This window comes from Thalassophryne amazonica, chromosome 5, assembly GCF_902500255.1.
Source record: "Thalassophryne amazonica chromosome 5, fThaAma1.1, whole genome shotgun sequence".
Taxonomy (NCBI): Eukaryota; Metazoa; Chordata; class Actinopteri; order Batrachoidiformes; family Batrachoididae; genus Thalassophryne; species Thalassophryne amazonica.
The window spans coordinates 55,315,890-55,336,444 of record NC_047107.1 but is presented as its reverse complement, the minus strand read 5'-3'; the positions used below and the strand labels follow the sequence as shown (position 1 = coordinate 55,336,444).

The window sequence follows — 20,555 nt, the reverse complement described above, 5'->3', positions numbered from 1 at the left end:
GAGACGTCAGGGAAGAGACCCTATCCCAGCATGCATTGCGCGCACCAACTGTAATTTGTGGATTTACGTCAGTTTGCGTCTGCACCTTTTTCTTGTCTTATACGGAAGGATCTACTTTTTTAAAACTTCATATTGTCTTGCGGCACGTTTGGTGAGTACACATTTCTTTTATTTGTGCTTAAAAATTATTTTGGGGGACTTTTTCATACACACGTTTGACTGAGTGGTGTCGCATTGAAAATCTACTGTCTTTCGCCTCCGGTGTTACTGTCGCGGGGTACGGAGGAGGGACCCGCAAAGAATCCAAGTCATTAAAAAGATATAAACCTCTCTCAGCGGCCATGGAGCTCTGCGGCTCCGATTACCGAGACGTGCGGCGCTGTGGAAAGTCTGTCCTTGCAGCTACAGGTGTCACCGGCCGCTCCGCATCAAAACAACGAGCGTATTCTCTGGACTTGTGCCAAGTTAGCTGCACCTCCATTCAGTAGACAGGGACGCGGTGCCGGCTGCACAGCAGACACGGGGGCGATGCGAGTGGCCCGCTTCGGCATTTACCGGAGCACGCAGACTCAGTAAGCACAGCGGAGGCAGAGAGCGAGGCGTCAGGGAAGAACGTCGCCCGCTGTCGATGTCGCCGCTGATCTGAGCATGCAGAGCTGTATCTCACATTCATTGCAGCTTACTTTTGGATGCTGAAACCAGGATGTGTATAACAGTAACATTACTAACAGATAAAATCAATTTTAATGCAGGATCGGACTGAAGGCGGGAGCGCTCCGTCTTCTGCCGGACGTCACTGCAATGACCCGGATGTACAAACAGTTTTCGCTGAGGGCCAAATTTTAGCTGCAAATTTGTCATTTTTAAATTAAGATTTCTCCGCTGAATTACAAATTTAGGCTTCCAGATTTACTTTACTGCATTCATAAGGGTCTTATAAATACATATCAGCTATTTCTTTCTGAGATCTGACCACATTTATTTCAATGCAGGTCTACTTTAAGGTCTGTGAACTGTTATTGCAACAAGTGTGTGCCGGCCTGAAGGTACAATATCTCCAGTTGCAATGTTAAAAAACTCCACACGGACACTGCAGAGACAAGTGACTGCAATCTAATTTTGGGTCATGATTATAATTGTATTATAATGTGTGTTTATGTATGTAATCAGCATACTGAACAGATTAACCCTATAACGTAGGTTTACATTATCTTTTAGCATTGGCTACAGCATATAGGTAGAGTGTAGTTTAACGAACAACAAAGTTCATAGTGTCAAATGTGTGTCTATCCATAACAATTTGACTTCAGTGACACCTTTTCTTGACAGAGATCAGCGCATTCATTATTCAATAAGCTTCACTGTCATCTCGACTACGCGAAAGACGACTAACAGGACAGCATAGTAGAGTGCCACTTCCACGGTAACGGAGACTGTCACCTTTAATAACATACAAACGTACTGTTATCTACTTTACAGAGGGATAATGTAACTTATTAACCTTAGCAAGTTTAAACAAAGAACAAGCCTCGCGAGCGCTCGCCGTTTAGCATTATGCTATCGTGACATTAGCATAGCAGAGTGTACAGAACACAAACGTGGTGTAAAGTTAACTACACTACTGCAGTTTTACCGTTACTGGACCAGTTACTCACACAAAGCTGATTCGCCCATTCCTGCATGTCTCTGCGGTAATTTTGAGATGAATGAACTCACAGCTAAATGCTAAGTGTCAGCTAGCACCACGAAAACGTGACCTTCTAAATAGATGCCTCGTCGAAAAAGTTAATCTCTTAATCTATCGACCTAGTTCAAACCTTACCCAACGAATTAACGTGCCATCTGGAGTTAATTTAGACCAGGCACACAATGAAAATCTCCACAAGCACCTTACCGTGTGGCCCGTAGCAGCTGTAACAGCCTGCCCGTCTCCTTCCCACTTACTTCCGTACTTCCACAAAATAAACGCAACGTCATCTTTATTTCAACGCGCATCCAATGGCCAGAATAATAGAAACACCTGCTGATTCAGCATACTACATTTGAAAGAATAACTGCCAACTTTATCAAGCCAGTAATGGGTGTATGATTATGCTGTGCGACTGGAATGCACTGGCTTGAAATTGTTTTAAAATTATTCACAATCGTAATTTTTGCCACAATCACCTTCTCTGGTACTCCCTTCACTAACTGTGCCTCTGCTCTGGCCTTACCATTGTTCTATAAAGTACACTTTGTCTTCATTGTACACTTTCTTCTTTAAGTCAGTCCATACAGATGCAGTTTATGTTGTGGCAGACATTCAATATGTAATGGACATAATTCACCATACCGAGTGTGTTTCCTGTTTGGAAGCACATACCAAAGTGTCGCCACTGGTGGTTAGAGTGTGTCCTCTGTTCTGCAGGTGTCAGCACGCTGAGGTGTGCATTTTGATGTTTCCTGTCTTGGCCCCTGCGTGGGTGGTTGGCAATGTGAATTCCTGCTATGTATATAACAAGCTGTCTTGGATATTGATGTTTCCTGTCTCAGCCATTGCGTGGGTGATGGGCAATGTGTATTTCTGCTGTGCATATGACAAGCTGTCTCTGCCCCCTGTGGTGCTTTTCCTGTCAGAACTCCTGTGAGTTTAATGGGTGGGGTGGAGCTGTTGTAAAAGTTCTGTGAATTATGTGAAAAGGGAGAAATAAAGTGGCACACAGATGCGTTGTCAAAATGGGAAATTGCTGCTCCTTCTTTCAGCTATCGCAATTTCCACACTGGTGTCCCGGACATCTGTCTTTTGAACGTTTTTGAAGGACATTCCGATGTGATCATGACAGTGAATGTTGTGTCTTTGAAGCTTTCTGACTTTTTGGGAAGCTTCAGCTTGGTTCGTGCAAACAGAGGCGCAGTTTGCGCTGTGGGAGATCACCATGGACGACATGAAATACTATTATGCCGTGTCGGCCCTCAGCAGTTCCACAGCGACAAGGCTGCTTAGTCTCCTGCAAAATCCCCCTGCAGTGAATAAATACGCAGCTCTCAAGGCTCACCTTTTAAATACATTTGAACTTTCTGATGCCGAGAGGTCCAGCAGGCTTTTTTCTCTGCGTGGCTTTGGGGACAACAAACCCTCTGAGTTTATGGACAGAATGTTACAGCTCCTGGGGGAACACAGGCCTGATGTCTTCTTTGTCCACCTCTTCTTGTGGCAACTCCCCCATCAAGTGCATGCAACAGCAAGTTTTTTTCTGCCTGGTCAACACCACAGCATGGCTGCTGCGGCACTCATCCTTGCCCATACCACCACAACTACGGATTAGTATTGATAAGATTTTAGCGATATCGATGCCATTATCGATTCTGCCTATCGATCAGATTCTTCATCGACTCCCTTATCAATACCTCCTGTGAATTTTCTGTGTACTAAAAGTAGGCTTTACAGGTTTTCTACATCAACAACATTTTGTGGAGTATAGTACTGAAGTAAATAAATATGAAATCGGTTACTGGATCCTTGATCTCTGGACTTAAATAAAATCTGTACATTTACATACAATTTCCACAATGTGTTATTTTTAATGTATTTATAATGTAATGAATCCCAATTTTATTTAAACATCAAATACAGTGTTGTCTCTTGTTCTTATAAATTCCTACTGTTATCTCTCTAATTCTGTCCTTGTATGTGGTGCTGAACAGCAGAATGTCATTTGCATAAAGCATGCACCACAGGGATCAAAAAGGTTAATATGTTCTCTTATTCTTTTGTGTATGGTGTCATAGGTAAATTTTCTTGATTGATAAGGAAGGTGGCAGTCATCCATGATTTAACGAAAGCAACAATGGTTTATTCCACTTTATTTTTTACATGTTTTATTAATATTTTTTTCTTAATCATTGAAACTGAATCTCTACTGCTACTTTGGTATTTCATTTATTAATTATATAAAACATTGTATAAAGCACAGTGTTAAGTGTTGTCAGTAGAGCAAGCTGTTCAACCTACACTTTCTTATCCTCAGCCAAGTTCTCTCGTCCTGAGGGATCCTGAGGCCTTCCAAACCAACTGGGAAATATAATTCCTCCAGCGTATCCTGGGTCTTCCCTGAGGTCTCCTCCCAGTTGAACATGCCTGGAAGATCTCCCTAGAGAGAGGACCAAGGGCATCCTGACCAGATATTAGAACCACCTCAACTGCCTCCTTTCAGTGTGAGGAAGCAGCAGCTCTACTCAGAGTCCCTCACAAATATTTAAGCCTCTCATCCTGTCCCTGAGTATAAGCCTAGATACCCAATGGAGAAATTTCATTTCCACCGCTCATATCCGCGACCTTGTTCTTTCGATCATTACTCACAGTTCATGAACATAGTTGAGGATAGGAGTGTAAATCAATTGATAAATCGAGAATCTCACCTTCTGGCGCAGCTCTTTCTTCACCACGATGGTCTGGTGCAACATCCACAGGACTTCAGACACAGCTCCAATCCATCTGTCGATCTCACATTCCATCTTACCCCCACTAGTGAACAAGACCTTGAGATACTAGAACTCCTCCACTTGGGGCAGTAATTCTCCCCTTACCCAGAGGGGACAATCTGCAGTTTTCCAGCAGAGGACCATGGTCTCAGATCTGGAGGTGCTGATCTTCATCCTAATCAGTTCACACTCTGCATTAGGTGCGTGACTTCTGTCCTTTTAAATGACAAGCACAGGAACAAGTTGTTTTCTTGAAACCCACAAGTGGGGATTTCTTTTTAGGGCCAGAGTAGGAAAAAGTCCTACGAGGACCCTATTGTAATTGCGCTGTTTATTATTATTACTATTAGTTATTATTACCTCCGCCAAGGAGGTTATGTTTTCAGTCGCGTCCGTTTGTTTGTTGGTTGGTTTGTTTGTTAGCAGGATTACTCAAAAAATCCACAACGGATTTCAATGAAATTTTTACCAGGGGTGTATCTTGGCCTAGCTTAGAAGTCATTAAATTTTGGTAATAACCCGGAATATGAGCCGGATCCAGTAATTTTTTAAAGGATTCTTTATCATTGCAGGATAGGGCCAATTTCAACATTTTTGCTTGTAATTTCATGAAGACGGGTCACAAAGGCTGAACAAAAATTAAGTTACGACACAGCAATAATTTAGCATTTGTTTCTCCTCATTGAATAAACTTATTAGAAAAAAAAAAAACTTGTGTAGTTCATGCAGTTTCTCTTTATAAATACATTTGCTGAAGATCTAAGGGTTTAACCCTCTGGGGCCGATGCCGTCGTATACGATGGCTGAGACCAAGCTTTGCTAAATTATAAATAACTTTTTAATGATATGAGATAGAAACTTACTTTTTTTTTTGCTGAAAAGTTAACTCCACAGACTTTCAAGCCACCGTCCACCATCTTTGTACTCCTCATACAAGCTGTGTGATGACATGAGCAATGTGAGTGTCCAATCGGAATTGGTTCACCATCACATGGTTTTCCAAAATCCAATCATAGGGCAGCTTCACCTCACGTGACACACCAAAGATTGTTTTTAGGAGTGATGTGTTACTAGTTGGCCCATTTCAATAGCCCCCTGGCTGCTCCAATGCGCCCTGTGCCATTACGCACAGCGAAAGTGAAAGTGAGCAGACGGAGCAGACAGAAAGCCTCTCATACGATCTCACATGCTCAAACAGTGTGTGAGTATCAGGATTGCTCGACTAGTTTTCCTGTGAATGTTACTGGATAAGCCTGTGGCAAGCTCTCTTGCTAATAGAAGTTTGTGATGTGACCTTTGTGTAATAGCAGACAGAAATTGCTTTGAGATGAAGACAAACACAACGCATAGACCATTTTGTATATATTGTTCAAAATGTGCATTTGTGTTTATTGTTTGAACCTTTTTGTTGTACAGTCTTTCACACAAGAGCCCAAATTACCTTTATAAAGTGTCAAAACAGTTGTTTATTATAGTTTGCTGTGTGTTTTTGAATAAATGTGTGTGGAAAATTATTTTCCACTTTACTTTTTCCTTTATTTCTGATTGTAAACCTATATTACACTTATAAAACACAACTATAGCAGATATATTTTGAAAGTACAGGTTGTCCTGAAAAAAAGAGACATAAAACTTGATTGTGGGAGGCAGAGAGAGCTGTTAACAGCAATAATAAAACATTTATGCCAGGCGAGTGAACTGTCTAAAAAATGCCCTCAGATTCCAGAGGGTTAACCACTGAATCTGAAATATGACGGTAGATGCATGAAACGACATGGAATAAGTCTCTTTGTCAAAGGGTATTCCATGTGACGTCAGTAACCCTATGGCGTTGGCGGAGGTTTGCGCTCTCTGAGTGCTTCTAGTTATTATTGTTATTCCTGCCACTTTTCAAGCCCCAATTTTGGCCCTTTCGCATTCTCAAAAACTCACCAAACTTTGCAAAGTCATCCAGCCGGATCCAAAATTCTATATTTCTGGGGTCTCACACATGGTCGCAGCGAAATAGTGCCCCCCTAGAAATTTTCAAAAAACCCTCTGCATTGTTTTTTTTTTTGTGTGTGTGTGTGTGTGTGTGTGTGTGTGTGTGTGTGTGTGTGTGTGTGTGTGTGTGTGTGTGTAGCAGGGGTGGTGGCCAAGTGGTTAATGCACTTGGTTTCAGTTCAGAAGGCTCCGGGTTCAAATCTCACCCCTGCCACATTTCTCCATGTAATGTGGAGTTGCATCAGGAAGGGCATCCGGTGTAAAACCTGTGCCAATTCAACATGCAGATCCACCTTAGATTTGCTGTGGTGACCCTGAGTGCAAATAAGGGAGCAGCTGAAGGGACTTACTATTGGGGGTTTTGTCGTAGCCTCACGAAATTCGGTACACATATTTACCATCCTGGGACGCACATAAAGTCTGTTAACGTCATGGTGAAATGTCGACAGGAAGTCAGCCATTTTGATTTTAAGTTTCGATTTTGAGGTAATTTTTGCCATTTTTGTCCATTTCCACTACTTACATTTGAACAAACTCATCCCAGGGATTTCATTCAATCATCTTCAAATTTGGTACACAACATCATGACCCCATGCTGATCAAAAGTCATCAAAAGAATTTCTGTAGGTCAAAAGGCATGGCTGCTAGGGTTCTTCAAACTTTGGCGAGCATTTCGCTGTTTCACTTCGAAAGGCTGTCACGCCCATATACTTAATTGTAGATCCTTCAAACTTGGTGGACATGATGAGGTCTCAGCCCTAAACGTCTGTATATATTAACTTCCCACCTAATGCATAGCGCCCCCTGGTGGTAACAGGAAATGTCCTATTTTTACTTTAACAGGTACTGATGTCACATAGTTAACCCCATCAACTTCATTCCACTTCTAAAACATGCAAAACAAGTTGGTGAATGTAGGCAATGAACGCCATGGAGTTACGAGTAACAGCGTCCATGTGGCGGCGTGCTGAATATCAACCCTTCGCCATGAAGTTACTTTCTTCCTTTTGACGGCTTTATTTTTGTCATATCATCATGAAAATTGATACAGGTCAAGCATGACAACCTCTTACAATTCATAAGGGCGTCACCCATGGGCGGGGCAAGATGTCTCAATAGCGCCCCCTTGTAACTTTCAAAAACCTCTCCCCATAGGGGTTTTATTGGAGTAGGACAGATGAAAATTGGTACACATGTGTGACTTGCATAGACATACAAAAAAAGTCTCTTGCACCATTGGTCTACTCCAAACAGGAAGTCGGTCATTTTGAGTTTTCGTGTCATTTTGGCGTGATTTCCACACGTTGTATTTGAACAAACTCCTCCTTGGGATTTTGTCCAATGCACTTCAAATTTCTTTCAGATCATCCAGAGACAATACTGATCAAAAGTTATCAAAAGCTTTTTACTATGTCAAAGGGTGTGGCCGCTATGGCGCCGCCATTTTGAACCTTTGCCATGGAACATCAAGTCATGATAACTCCTTCATACTTTGCCTAATTGACTTGAAACTTCACATGTGTGATGAGGGTTCACCCCTGAACACATCTGGCCCCTCTCTTTGTGCTCTGAGCGCCCCCAGTGGATGAACCTTCAACTTTTCATAACTCCTACATGCATTGTCTGATTTGCTTGAAACATGAACTGTGTGATGACGGTCGGTCCCTGTGTGCACCTACCCACATCTAGTCACATGGGGACGCACTGGCCTGGGTAGGCAGTCGCGTGGCAAGAGGGCCCGTATATGACTGCTTGCAGTCCTAGTTTTATTCTTATTTTTGAATACAAACTTTAGGATAGGGTGGCTTAGTTGTTTGCACTGTTGCCTCACAGCAAGAAGGTCCTGGGATCACGTCACATCTGGTCATTTCCGTGCAGTGTTTGTTCTCTCTGGGTGTGCCAGCAAACCAATTCACCCATTAGATGAATTGAAAACTTGAAATTGACCATAGTAGTGAATGTGTTTGTCTGTCTATATGTAGACGTGCAATAGACTGGTGTCCTGTCCAGGATGTACCCCACCTCTCACCCTATGACCAGTGGGATAGGCTCCAGCTCCCCTGTGACACTTATTTAGAATAAGTGGGTATAGAAAATGAATGAATAAACTTTAGAATATGTTTAAAGAAACTTCAATACCTATATTATCATGCTGAAAAGTTATTTTGTATGACCAGTTAATTGTGTCATGGTCTGTGGTTTTACCTGAAAATGTATATTATTTTTTATAATCACAACTTTGGTGTGAAAAATGTAAAATGTTACAATAAAGTTTTTCATCGAGTTAATATTTTCAAAATTGCTTACAATTGACATTTACCTCCTTCTGCGAGCATATATCTATATGGATGATACAGACACAAACAAATGTTTCTTTGAGGTGTATGGGAAAAGTCTATTAATCATAGCAACTGAAAATTGTTAAACAGGCAGAAATTCTTTATGCTGTTCAGTATAAAGAATAGCTTGCTGCTCACATTGATCTGTAAAGAAGGTCAAACACAACACATTATTTGATATCCTCTCATCTCTGATTGTCCTCACTCAGAATTTATGTAGTCTTGGCAATCTGGTCTTAAATCCAAGTCAGTATAAAGTAAGTGGGCAGATACTCACACTCTTACTATTATCCTTGTCAAAACCTATTCGGTCCTGTGAAGGTGCTCTACGTGTGGAGGTGGGGTAGACAAGAAAAATTCATAAACTTCAGAGGAGAAAATATTTATTACAAGAACATGACAGCATTTCATCTTCAAAAAATGGTGAACAAATAGCAGTATTCCTGTAATCCCTAAAAAACAAGACAAACAAAAAAAAAATCCACAATTTCAAGTAAACAAGCCGAAGTGTTAGTAAGAATAAATTTGTTTTTTGTGATTTACAATGTAGATTTTGCTGTCGGGGGAGAGATTTCTGAAATCTGACAAATTCTGTAGATCAGAATGCAGATTAAGAAAGAACCTCAGTATATGTTGGGTCCAACCTCATTTGGATTTTAGCCAAACGCTGATCTGTTCATTTCACTTCACGTGCAGCATGTGGGATGCTGATGTCACTGAACCCCAGCCAGACTCTGTTTCATAAATAAATAAATAAATTAGACCAAGATCACTTCGTTCTTTACTCCAACTCTGTACATATTCAGGCGTAGTATGTACACAAAACGATACGCACATTCTATTTCTAGCCCACTTTATGTCAATGTCCAGAAAATATGTACTGAAAAGTAGCTTCTTTCCTTTTCTTGTCCCTGAACTCTGTTTCTGAATGGTGCCTTGAGGACAACAAGGATCTACAACACATTGACAAAGTCGTTCTCGTTTTTCACTTTCAAATATATTTTACAAATTTCCCACATTTGAAATAAAAACAACTGGTACCGTGCAAGAGCTCAAAAAGTGAAACTTATTTTGACAGCATTTATTATTCATGCTCTGTCCTATAATCTGTCTCTTTCCATCCATCAAAGCTGACATTATCAGATATTATTGGCTCTGCATCAATCTGCCGAACATGTCACTCTGAGACTGCCCTGAAATATTGTGGTGTTGTTGCTGTTGTTTTAAATCAACCACTAGGTGTCATAATAGATTGTGCCATGATGATCCCTTATCTGGCTTCTCATGTTCCAAAACAGCTATTCAGAGGCAACAAATTAGATCTTTATCATCTTCATCAATCAAATTCTACTATTCCTGTTGTCATAAAGTGGAAATAATAATGACAATATAATGTCACTCAATAAATGTTACTGTCTAAGAGCAAAAAACATTCAAAAAATAATCAGCAAAAAACATTTTAAGGCAAAGGGGATAGTCAAGGCATTTCTGACGCCAATATTGCATTACTAAGGCATCATATGACTTAATACATTGAATATGTACAATATACTGTATTTCCAAAGTGTTTTTGATATGCAAAGCACCCACATTTATCAGTGAGCAGCTCATCAATGTGTATTTACACATTCAATATCATAAGAAGTTCAGTCCTATACAATTACATTTTGCATTGCATTCAAAAGTACAAGTTGGTCAGAGGAACAATATTTTCTGTTCAGTGGAACTGACACACTGTAATGTACTCATGTTTTTTTTTTAAATACATAATCCACTTAAATGTAGAAGCTAAGATAAAATGTTGTCTTTTCCTGCATTAAACACGTTTAAAAACCATAACACGTGAAAAATACATTGTTGGACATATTGTGACGCAAAAGCAGAGAAGTGTACGTAGATTAGTTGTGTATGTGTTCATGATGTCAAAAACAACAGGGGTTCCACTTGTTTATGTCTTGTATTTACCTATTAGTGTGCTGTAAATGGGAGTATAACGAGCACAATCTGTAATTACATATGAAGACCATTAATGAGGACAGACATTGAAATTATCACAGTCATTATCAGTATTTTTGATGAGCAAGGCAAGGCAAGCCCAAATGGTGTGGTAAAGCACACAACAAGTGAATCCATCTGACTGCTTTATTGCTTAAGCAGGTCTCCTATTACTGTTGATACCCAGTTAACAATTTCAACAGCAACAAAAAAGATATCAGACACCCATGCATGGTAAATAACATTTGGTACTTTAACGTTTCCCATAATCCCCCTGGCAGAATGCACTTCTCAGAATGCACCGCGGCATCAGCAGAGTTCCGGTGTCGCCGACGGCGACCAAGCAGTCCCCACTAAAAATCGGTCCGCCCTGCCTTCACTGCTCATGTGTCATTTCTGCGCGTCACCAGCGTTTTGCCAATTATCACCTTGTTTCTGCATAAACTGCACTAACAGTCATCATCTCTCAGTGACAGATATCTGAAACTTTTGTACAACAATCTTTTCCACATAAATTCAGCATTATTTCATAATAAAAGACTGAGGAAGCGATCAGAGCGCCGCAGCAACACAAGCTACTAACTGCTGTGTTCACTGCGCCTCCGTCATTTCAAAGCGTCAGTAGCAACTCGCCAAGTATCGCCTTGATTCCTAAAACTGACCAGAATGCTTTAAGAGGTTGTACTTTGTCATCTGATGGTTGATAATCACATTATTCCGCCTGATTGCTTGGATGAAGAGAGTTTGTCTCAGACAAGCTGCTGTGGTCACAAATGAAACATGTGCAGTGGGGGCAGGACCGACCAAATTTTAGGGAGGGGGGACCATTCAGTCTGTGACACCAGTGTCTCACAGCGCATGTAAACAATGGCTAGCGAAGATGTGGATGGCATTGATCCAGCGAGTTCACGGCCGATTATGATGATGACGCGCAAGTTGAGAGGGTTATCTAGAGGAGGTGTAGCACCTGTGATGGACGTCTGCCATGCCCCAATGTTGTCTTGTTGTCCATACTTCACAAGGTTTGTTCACATTGTGCCCTGAACCGTAACTCTGCTGAAACGGACCACTCATGTGAGTGACTCACACGAGATGGCGTGAGATTCACAACTGTGAAACACCAAATGGTAGAATATTGTGAGCACTAGGAAAGTTTTAAACATGTTTCAAAAATGTTTGATGTCTGGATAAATTGTGATAAAAAAAAAGTGAATAATCAGATTTGATTGGTGCAGATCTGTTTTTTAGGTTAAAGTGGACAAGCGGGTACAATATGTAGTACTCGGGACCTGTTGTTCTCTAAGCAGAAGCCTCCTTCTGATCCTCTTCCTTCACAACATTCATTCATCCATTTTCTACGAGGTATGTCCAAAAAGTAACGGACCTTTTTATTTTTTTCAAAACTATATGGATTTGAATCACGTGTGATTGCATCAGCCAAGCTTGAACCTTCGTGCGCATGCGTGAGTTTTTTCACGCCTGTCGGTTGCGTCATTCGCCTGTGGGCAGGCTTTGAGTGAGCACTGGTCCACCCCCTCGTCGGATTTCTTTTGTCTGGGAAATGGCAGAGAGACTGCCGCTTTGTTCCATGAAATTTTTTCAGAAACCCTTCGCGCGGATTTTCGCGCGTCGGCATGGAACTGCTCATGGCGCGCAACAAAAAAAAACACCTCCATGTTGGAAACCATTCAGAAGATTCAGACGGCTTCAATGGCTTTCAGTCGAGTGAGTATCCGAGAAATTGTGTAACAGCTGGACATGCAACAACATGTCCTGTGAGACTTCCAACACGGAGGTGTTTTCTGTGTGCGCCAACGACGTGCCAACGCGAAATCCTCCGCACGTCTTTCATTACAAAATCTCTGTAACAGTGGAATGTGCTGCAAAAGTGCTATGTCCAGCTCTCTTGCCATTTCTGTGGTAGTCACACGATGTCCCGGATCAACACAGCGTTCAGTTAGAATGATCTGGTCGTTCCAGCCTGTCGATGGCCGCTCGGTGCGCCGCGTGCCCTCCGCTGTTGTGGGCCGTCCTTAAAAAGGTTTTAACAGTCCTTAATCCGCGTGACGCTGACAGAATCTTCACCGATATCCATCTGAATCTTTCGAATGGTTTCCAACTGGCTGTCTCTAACAGTTTCTGAAAAAATTTCATGGTGCAAGCGGCAGTCTCTCAGCCATTTCCCAGACAAAAGAAATCCGACAAGGGGGGTAGACCAGTGCTCATTCAAAGCCTGCCCACAGGCGAATGACGCAACCGACAGGCGTGAAAAAAACTCACGCATGCGCACGAAGGTTCAAGCTTGGCTGATGCAATCACACATGATTCAAATCCATATAGTTTTTGAAAAATAAAAGTTACTTTTGGACAGACCTCGTATACCTGCTTACTCCAGCCCTATCCCAGCAGTCATAGGGTGAAGAGGTGGGTACACCCTGGACAGGACACCGGTCTATCACAGGGTCACATACTGACAACAAAACACATTCGCACTCTCACCCACTCCTATGGTCAATTTAAAGTTATCAGTCCACCTAACCTGCATGTCTTTGGAGGTTGGAGAAAGCCTGAGCACTCACAGACAGCCCACATAAGCACAGGGAGAACATGCCCCACACTCTTAATTGGAGAAATCTCGTATAGAAAATGGATGGATGGATGGATCATATCATGAGAATCGTATGTAATCAGGTGGATTGGTAATATAGTCGATTACCAGAGTATGTAATCATACCTAAAATCAATATCATATATAAAATAATAGGTAGTAATAGAACTGCCATTACAAATTTTGCTACAATTGGAAAAAAAAATTATTACCCCATTATTTTGAAAATCAGGGCAGAAATTGGGACCAACAATCAGCATATGGAGGACCGCCCTACATCCTTTTAGAGGTTACAAACTTACAGTAAATTCTCCGCTCTGTGCCCCTCAGTTGTGCACACGGCAGCATGTGTGCGCTCTCTTACTGTCTGTGTATTGCATCAGCCTGTGGCTTTTCACAAGTATTTTGAAAACAACACCTTATGATTGGCAAGACAATTCCTATGCACACATTAAAATTAATGCACACAGTAATATTACATAATAAACCATTGCTTTGGTAATAAATAATTTGGCTTGAGTGCAAAAAAAAAGCAATGCAAACCCCTCTGCTCTTAGTCAGGATAAACTAATTTTAAATAGAAGTGTTTGATAATAACATGCAAAGAAAACCATCTTAAGTCTTTTACACAGTAGTCAGTGATCTTGGCAACAACATTCTGTATCTCACCAATCAGTTTTATGCTACATCCAAGCTTCAGTGTCCAGGCTCTCAGACTGTCCAGGATAGGAGCAACCTTTGCTGCCCATGGCTGGAGAATGTGACAGAGGATGGCTTTATCTGTAAAAACATGATGCATTTGGGACGTCTGTGGTGACAGTGGTGGGGTGTGGCAGGGCGACAGGGTGTCCTGAACCTGCAGATCTCTGTAGCTGACTGGGGTAGGGATACGTGATGGGGTGTTTTCTGGCCGATTGTCAGTTCGAGGCTTTATCCTGGGTTTCTGCTTAAATTTACAGAGAGGGTTGACAGTGTCTGCCTTCTTCCGATCTTTGTTAGACTGCAACATGTCTCCATCTGTGTCCCCGTTGGCGAGGAAAGGCGAGGATGGCCGGGGAGACTCAGAGCGGGATTCACTGAGGCTTAAGCACATGGAAGAGTTTTCACTAGAGGAATCCTGGAAGGAGCAGTCTTCAGAAGGGGGGAGTGCCACACAAGAGGAACAGGCCTCTGGAGGTACGAGGTCATCACAATCTTGTAAGTCATAAGGGAAGTTTGGCTGGTGATTCTCCAAAGGAACATCACCTTTAGGTCTTGTGCCCCAGCTGAGGCCATCATGCTGTCCTGTCAGCAGTCCTGTTGGAGCACAGCTTCCATGATCACCATTTATATTCCTGCAATGAGAAGCAGTTTGTGTGAGGGTCAGATTCATTACTCTGTCCGAGTCTGGCTCTGCAATACCAGGCAGGGAAGCAATTAGTTCCTGCTTCTCTATGCAGCTAGGGATAGTTGACAGATTCTTGAGACCCCCTCTACACTCTCTCCAATTCTCAGAGTCTTCCTGACCGGAGTTTTGTATTCCTCCAAAACCCTGACCATACAGTATATTCAATGGGTCTTTCCAGTGGGTACTGACAGGGATTAGTTTTTTTGGATTCCTTGAGGTCAGGCAAAGTCCCAATCTTGTCCCAACATTTAGGGAAGAGGTAGATGAGTTAGAAGAGGAGTAGGCAGAGTCAGTTATGTTAGAATCAGTGGTTACTGGCACTAAATGTGTCCTAGCTCCTTGCAGAACAGCCGTCTTCTTGGACTCTGCAATACCCTCCCTTGGTCTGTTGTGTATTGGCCAAGAACTCAGCCTCAAAGCTGCGATAAAGATCCCGCTCCCTCTGGGGATCTAATGTAGGCATCTGGAAGCCAAAGCTCAGTCCTTCCTCCTCGGGTCATGTTGGTCCAGTCCAGATGAACTCCTCTATGCCCTCGGACCAATAGATTGAGAGCTGTGCGAGGTCCTAGGGGAGCGCACGCCATGATGGTGAGAGGTGCGGGGAGAAGAGTGTGGAGAAACGTCGCCCTCCAGTGGTAACAGCTGGCAATAACTTGCTTTTCCCTATGGAGGGGTGAGCTGAGGGGCAGGAAGTTTGGGATTAGGTATGTTCTGTTTGCTTGGGCTGCTGTTGTTGCTCGGGTACCCTTAATAGGTGAGCTGGAGCATGAGGACAACTGTCTCTTGGTGAGCCCCCACTGATTCTAGGGGAAGATGGTGTCACTTGTTTGGTCTGAAGGCCCTCTCGTCTATCTGAGGTTAGAGGCTGAGATTCTTTGTAGCGGAGAAGCAGGCCCTGGGCTGGCATCAATGGATTGAGGACGGCTAAGTAACTTACTCTGACTGTGGGACCGTGGAGGATGGAATCTTCTTGGCCCTTCATTTCCCAGAGAACGTCCTCTCTCTGTGTGGGAGGTTTGCGTTCCCTCTGGAGTTTCTTGTGGGAGGTTGGGCTTGAGTATTGGAGCAACTGTATGCCGTTCGCGAGAATGGCTGCGTGCACGGGCAGACCAGGACGTTTGGAAGGAGTCTGAGTTCCACCTCCTGTCCTCTCAATCACATGCTTTCCTTCCTTGCGGTTGACAAGTAGAACTACCTCTTCACCAGAGCGCCGTGCCGTGCCCCCAAGTGAGTGCCTTCCCCTTCCTCCCCCTCCTCCTCCACCTCCCTTGGAGGAGGCTGTAGAGGAGTCACTGTCTCCAGACAGTCTTCTCACTGGTTCCTTATTCCTGAAAAGTAAAACAATATATTGGAAATAATAATAGTAATAATAATGATAATAATTCATAAAAAGTGTGAAGTACTTGCTCCTAAATTTGGTACTTTAATGGGTTTTATAGAATAGTGTCTCTGATTCAGCTCTCCTGGCATTGTTAGATTTACAGTTAACATCGTCTCCTCAGACAATGATGTGACACATCACGTGCAAAATTTAGAATTTGCACGTCTCCTAACTACTACCAACTACTAAGGATTGATGTATCTTGAACAGTGAGCACCGAGATCCTGCAGGATTACAGGGAAGACGTGTACAAGTGGGGTCAGGATTACAGGTCGAGCAGAGTATTTAACCTCACACAATGCATGGCTCGTGCTCCTCCACTGTCACACACTTGCGAGATGTTCTGATTCAACTGTATACTTGGTCCAACACTCACAGAAAGACCAAATGTACGTTTCTCAGATAATACAGAGTGATTAAAAACAACATGTAAAGTAGATGTAGCAGGCAGTTCTATTTATAAATGCTCAACAATGGGCAGTATATTTTTAAAGTTGATAGTTTGTTTCTATGGAGCCCACCTGTTGACCTTCTTGATTTAGCTGTGAGCAGTTGTCTGAAGGTAAATACTATCAGATTAGAGTTTATCAAGTGCACACATGAAAGGGAAAGGCCCACTCATTTGAAAGAGCCTTTGGGTCCACGTGTGGTCAGACCATCGTTCAGCTGAGAAACTGAGCCACACATTGGCTGGAGGCCAAAGTAAACCACCATTCAGACTCTAATTGTGTAGAACAATGGCTCGTCACCATCTGGCATACAGGAAAGGTTTTCAATTTACTCAACTTTTCTAGCTGCACAAAGAGCAGCTCTAAGTCTTTCTGTATACAATAGAAAGAGTCAACATGTCACCACTCTAACGAAGTCACTAAACCTGACACTGCTCATATCTGAGTCTTCATTTAACACCGGCTTCACACTAATTCATACCAGCTGTTTGTGTTGAAAGAGAAGTAAATCTGGGCCAACAGCTCTCAGAGCTCCAGCCTAGTTTAGCCAGAGGACAGTCAAATTAACCAATGGAATGTTGCAGCCACCAGGTGGTGCCAAACGTCAGATGGCAGGGTGGATTTTTCCAGACACTGTCACCTGAGATTAGATAAATCAGGTCTAGTCTAATCTGTGGATCCTGTTTCATGTTTTGTTGTTATTGTTTATGTGTATTGTGTGTGCATTTCTACCTCTGGTGTATATATATATATATGTATATATATATATATATATATATATATATATATATATATATATATATATATATATATATATATGTACAGTATTGTTCAGAATAATAGTAGTGCTATGTGACTAAAAAGATTAATCCAGGTTTTGAGTATATTTTTTATTGTTACATGGGAAACAAGGTACCAATAGATTCAGTATTCTCACAAATCCAACAAAACCAAGCATTCATGATATGCACACTCTTAAGGCTATGAAATTGGGTTATTAGTATTACATATAGGAAAAATCGACCCAAAATGTATTGCGTCCTCAGGATTGTTTTTTTTTAGCTGATAAATGCACTTTTAATGGCATTACTACAGTAATAATTTTTGCGTAGCAGTGCCTGGCTAATGTGCTTTATTTTGTAATTACTTTAGTGTTTGTTGACTGTTACTTTCACATGCATTATCTCCATATCTGTCGTCATGGAGGAGCATGCAAATTTCATGAATATGATGGCCCCAGAAGTGAAAAAGTTCTTGCTGTAAGGGGTGTTCCCTGCACTGGAAAACACCGGTGGAAAAAGACGGTGAGTCTTGCAGAGAAAGCCGAACAAGTTTATCTGATTTTGGAGAAGTATGATCACAAAGAGTCTGAGAAAAGTGACAGTGGGTGACGAAGTTGGATGGCTCTGTTCACGATCTCAACAGGAGAGCTGTGACGTGAACAATGGATTTGAAACAGCTACGGGTCGTTCGTGTTAGTGATATGACCTGCTTTTTGACTATAGTGTACTGTGGATGTACAAATGAAAGAATCAAGCAATACAAGCATGACGATGGCTGTCACATATTTACTGATCATCATCTGGAACTTGTGAAATGTGGAAGTATCGAAGGGCACAATGACTATTTACATACAAAGCTGTGTGAAACCGGATTGCGCCAGACACCAGAATGATATTCTACATAGCTGCTGTGTGCAAACATGGGAGAAGTAAAATCAGAGATACGCTGTGTTTCAGGGTATGTAATTATTACTACTTTTTTGTGGTTATCGAGTCTTGATTAGACATATTTGATATGTTTTTTTTGCTGCTTGTTTGTGTTTGTTTGTTTTTGAAGATATGTTAACACAAGCTTTCTGAATACACCAGAGGTTACAAAGTCAGAGCCGGAAAAACACTTGGTCGGCCAATCTTGGAAATTTTAGGCGAAACAAATAGGGTGCCCCCTTATGGAGGTACGTAAGTACCTATATGTGATAGAGAGAATTATGGGAGCATGAGTGCCGACTTGTGCCCTCACCTGAGAGGATTAAAGTGGCGTGGTTCAGATCGGTCTCGAGGCGGCCGTGGAAGTAGAGCACGTGCTGCACCGGAGTCCATGTCATTGAGCGCAGGAGGGTTCTGAGTGGAGCCCGGCTGCATGAAGGAGGATGCCCCACACTGTGCAGCCAGAGCCTCCAGGGTGCGCCGGTCAGGAGGTTTGTTGGGTGCAATGCCATCACTGCGCCAGTGTGGACCTGGGCTAGTGGAGCGGGATGAGTGTGCACTTGAGGACTTGCTCTGGGCTCCCTGGCTCTGACTGCTGGCTTTAGCCTGATGGTAGCGATGAGCTGAACAGACAAATGTCACACCACAGTAAAAACATACTTCTGACCAACACCAACACTTTGTTCAAGTCTCAAATTAATCCAGCATTTGCCTTTCTCAAAGATGGAGATGGAACTTGCTGATACTGTTTAAGAGAATAGCTCCCAACCTCTGACCTCCATGTTTCCCATCACTCCCTGCTTTGCTCCGATTTGATTAACCAAAACACGTTAAACAATTCAGGAGCGGAGGCTGCAGCCTCTTTATGAAAACCTCCTTAAATGGTAAATGGACTGCATTTATATAGCACTTTTCCATCTGCATCAGATGCTCAAAGCACTTTACAATGATGACTCACACTCACACAGACACATTCACACACGATGTCAGGGCCATGCCATGCAAGGCACTCACTACACACCGGGAGCAACTTGGGGATTAAGGACCTTGCCCAAGGGCCCTTAGTGTCAGGCTGAGTGGCACAGCTTGTCAGACAAGATAGTCATTTGTTTGTTCTCTAAATGGCCAGCTCAATAAATCAGTTCCTACAAACTATTATAATTTACATAAAACATCAACTGCACTTTGTGTTGGTCAGGGGCTAATCCTCTGGTGAAGACTTGTAAACTAACAGAATGAGATTGTCACAGCTGTGCACTCAAGCAGGAATTTACCAAAACATTGTAGTTTTTATGCTTACTTGTACTTGAGCTTTCAACATTATGAGGTCCCAGTCGTGCTCAACTGAAAGCATACCAGACTTCACTGCATTTTCTATCCTCTTAATCATCTTAGGCTCCTTGGAAAATAATAATGTGATTCCTTATGGGCAGCACCATATTGCTGTGTTTGTTTAATAGGCCAGTTAGGAAGAAGTGAGGTGACAGAGTATAAATGACATAGGACCTGATGGCCCCTTATTAAGGGTCATGATAGGACTCAAACAAAATTTACAGATTATTGAATAATAACTACTGAGTAATTGCAACCATAGAGTGCACCACTTCAGAACACATTGCTTTTGCACACACACAGTCAGATTTTCTGTAATTCTTTCTTAAAGTAGACCTGCACTGAAATAAATGCAGTCATATCTTTGGACCAAAAAATGACATATTTACACATAAGATCCTTCTGAATGTAGTAAAGTAAATCTGCAAGCCCAGATCTGTCATTCAACGGAGAAATCTTCATTTAAAAATGACAACAGCTAAAACTTAGCCCTCCGCAAAACTGTCATCACATCCGGGATGCTGCCGAGACGTCAGGGAAGAGACCCTATCCCAGCATGCATTGCGCGCACCAACTGTAATTTGTGGATTTACGTCAGTTTGCGTCTGCACCTTTTTCTTGTCTTATACGGAAGGATCTACTTTTTTAAAACTTCATATTGTCTTGCGGCACGTTTGGTGAGTACACATTTCTTTTATTTGTGCTTAAAAATTATTTTGGGGGACTTTTTCATACACACGTTTGACTGAGTGGTGTCGCATTGAAAATCTACTGTCTTTCGCCTCCGGTGTTACTGTCGCGGGGTACGGAGGGGACCCGCAAAGAATCCAAGTCATTAAAAAGATATAAACCTCTCTCAGCGGCCATGGAGCTCTGCGGCTCCGATTACCGAGACGTGCGGCGCTGTGGAA

The 20,555-nt window shown here is 42.3% G+C and overlaps 1 protein-coding gene and 1 pseudogene across 5 annotated transcripts in view; both read right to left on the bottom strand.

The window, feature by feature from the left end:
- ap1b1 (adaptor related protein complex 1 subunit beta 1) overlaps positions 1–1,971 on the bottom strand; it is a 95,986-nt gene extending 94,015 nt beyond the window's left edge. The window contains exon 1 of one of the 5 annotated variants that reach the window (XM_034170308.1): positions 1,895–1,971. Coding sequence is in view for 3 of the 5 variants with exons in the window: in XM_034170307.1 (XP_034026198.1) it covers positions 1,656–1,682 (27 nt within the window). In the remaining 2 variants the exon portion in view is untranslated. Of the gene's footprint in view, positions 1–1,655; positions 1,772–1,822; positions 1,847–1,894 lie in introns of those variants that run through there. The other 4 variants (XM_034170309.1, XM_034170307.1, XM_034170310.1 and 1 more) reach the window with 4 other exon arrangements.
- Positions 1,972–13,880: 11,909 nt separating this feature from the next.
- LOC117509958 lies at positions 13,881–19,094 on the bottom strand (annotated as a pseudogene).
- Positions 19,095–20,555: the final 1,461 nt, after the last annotated feature.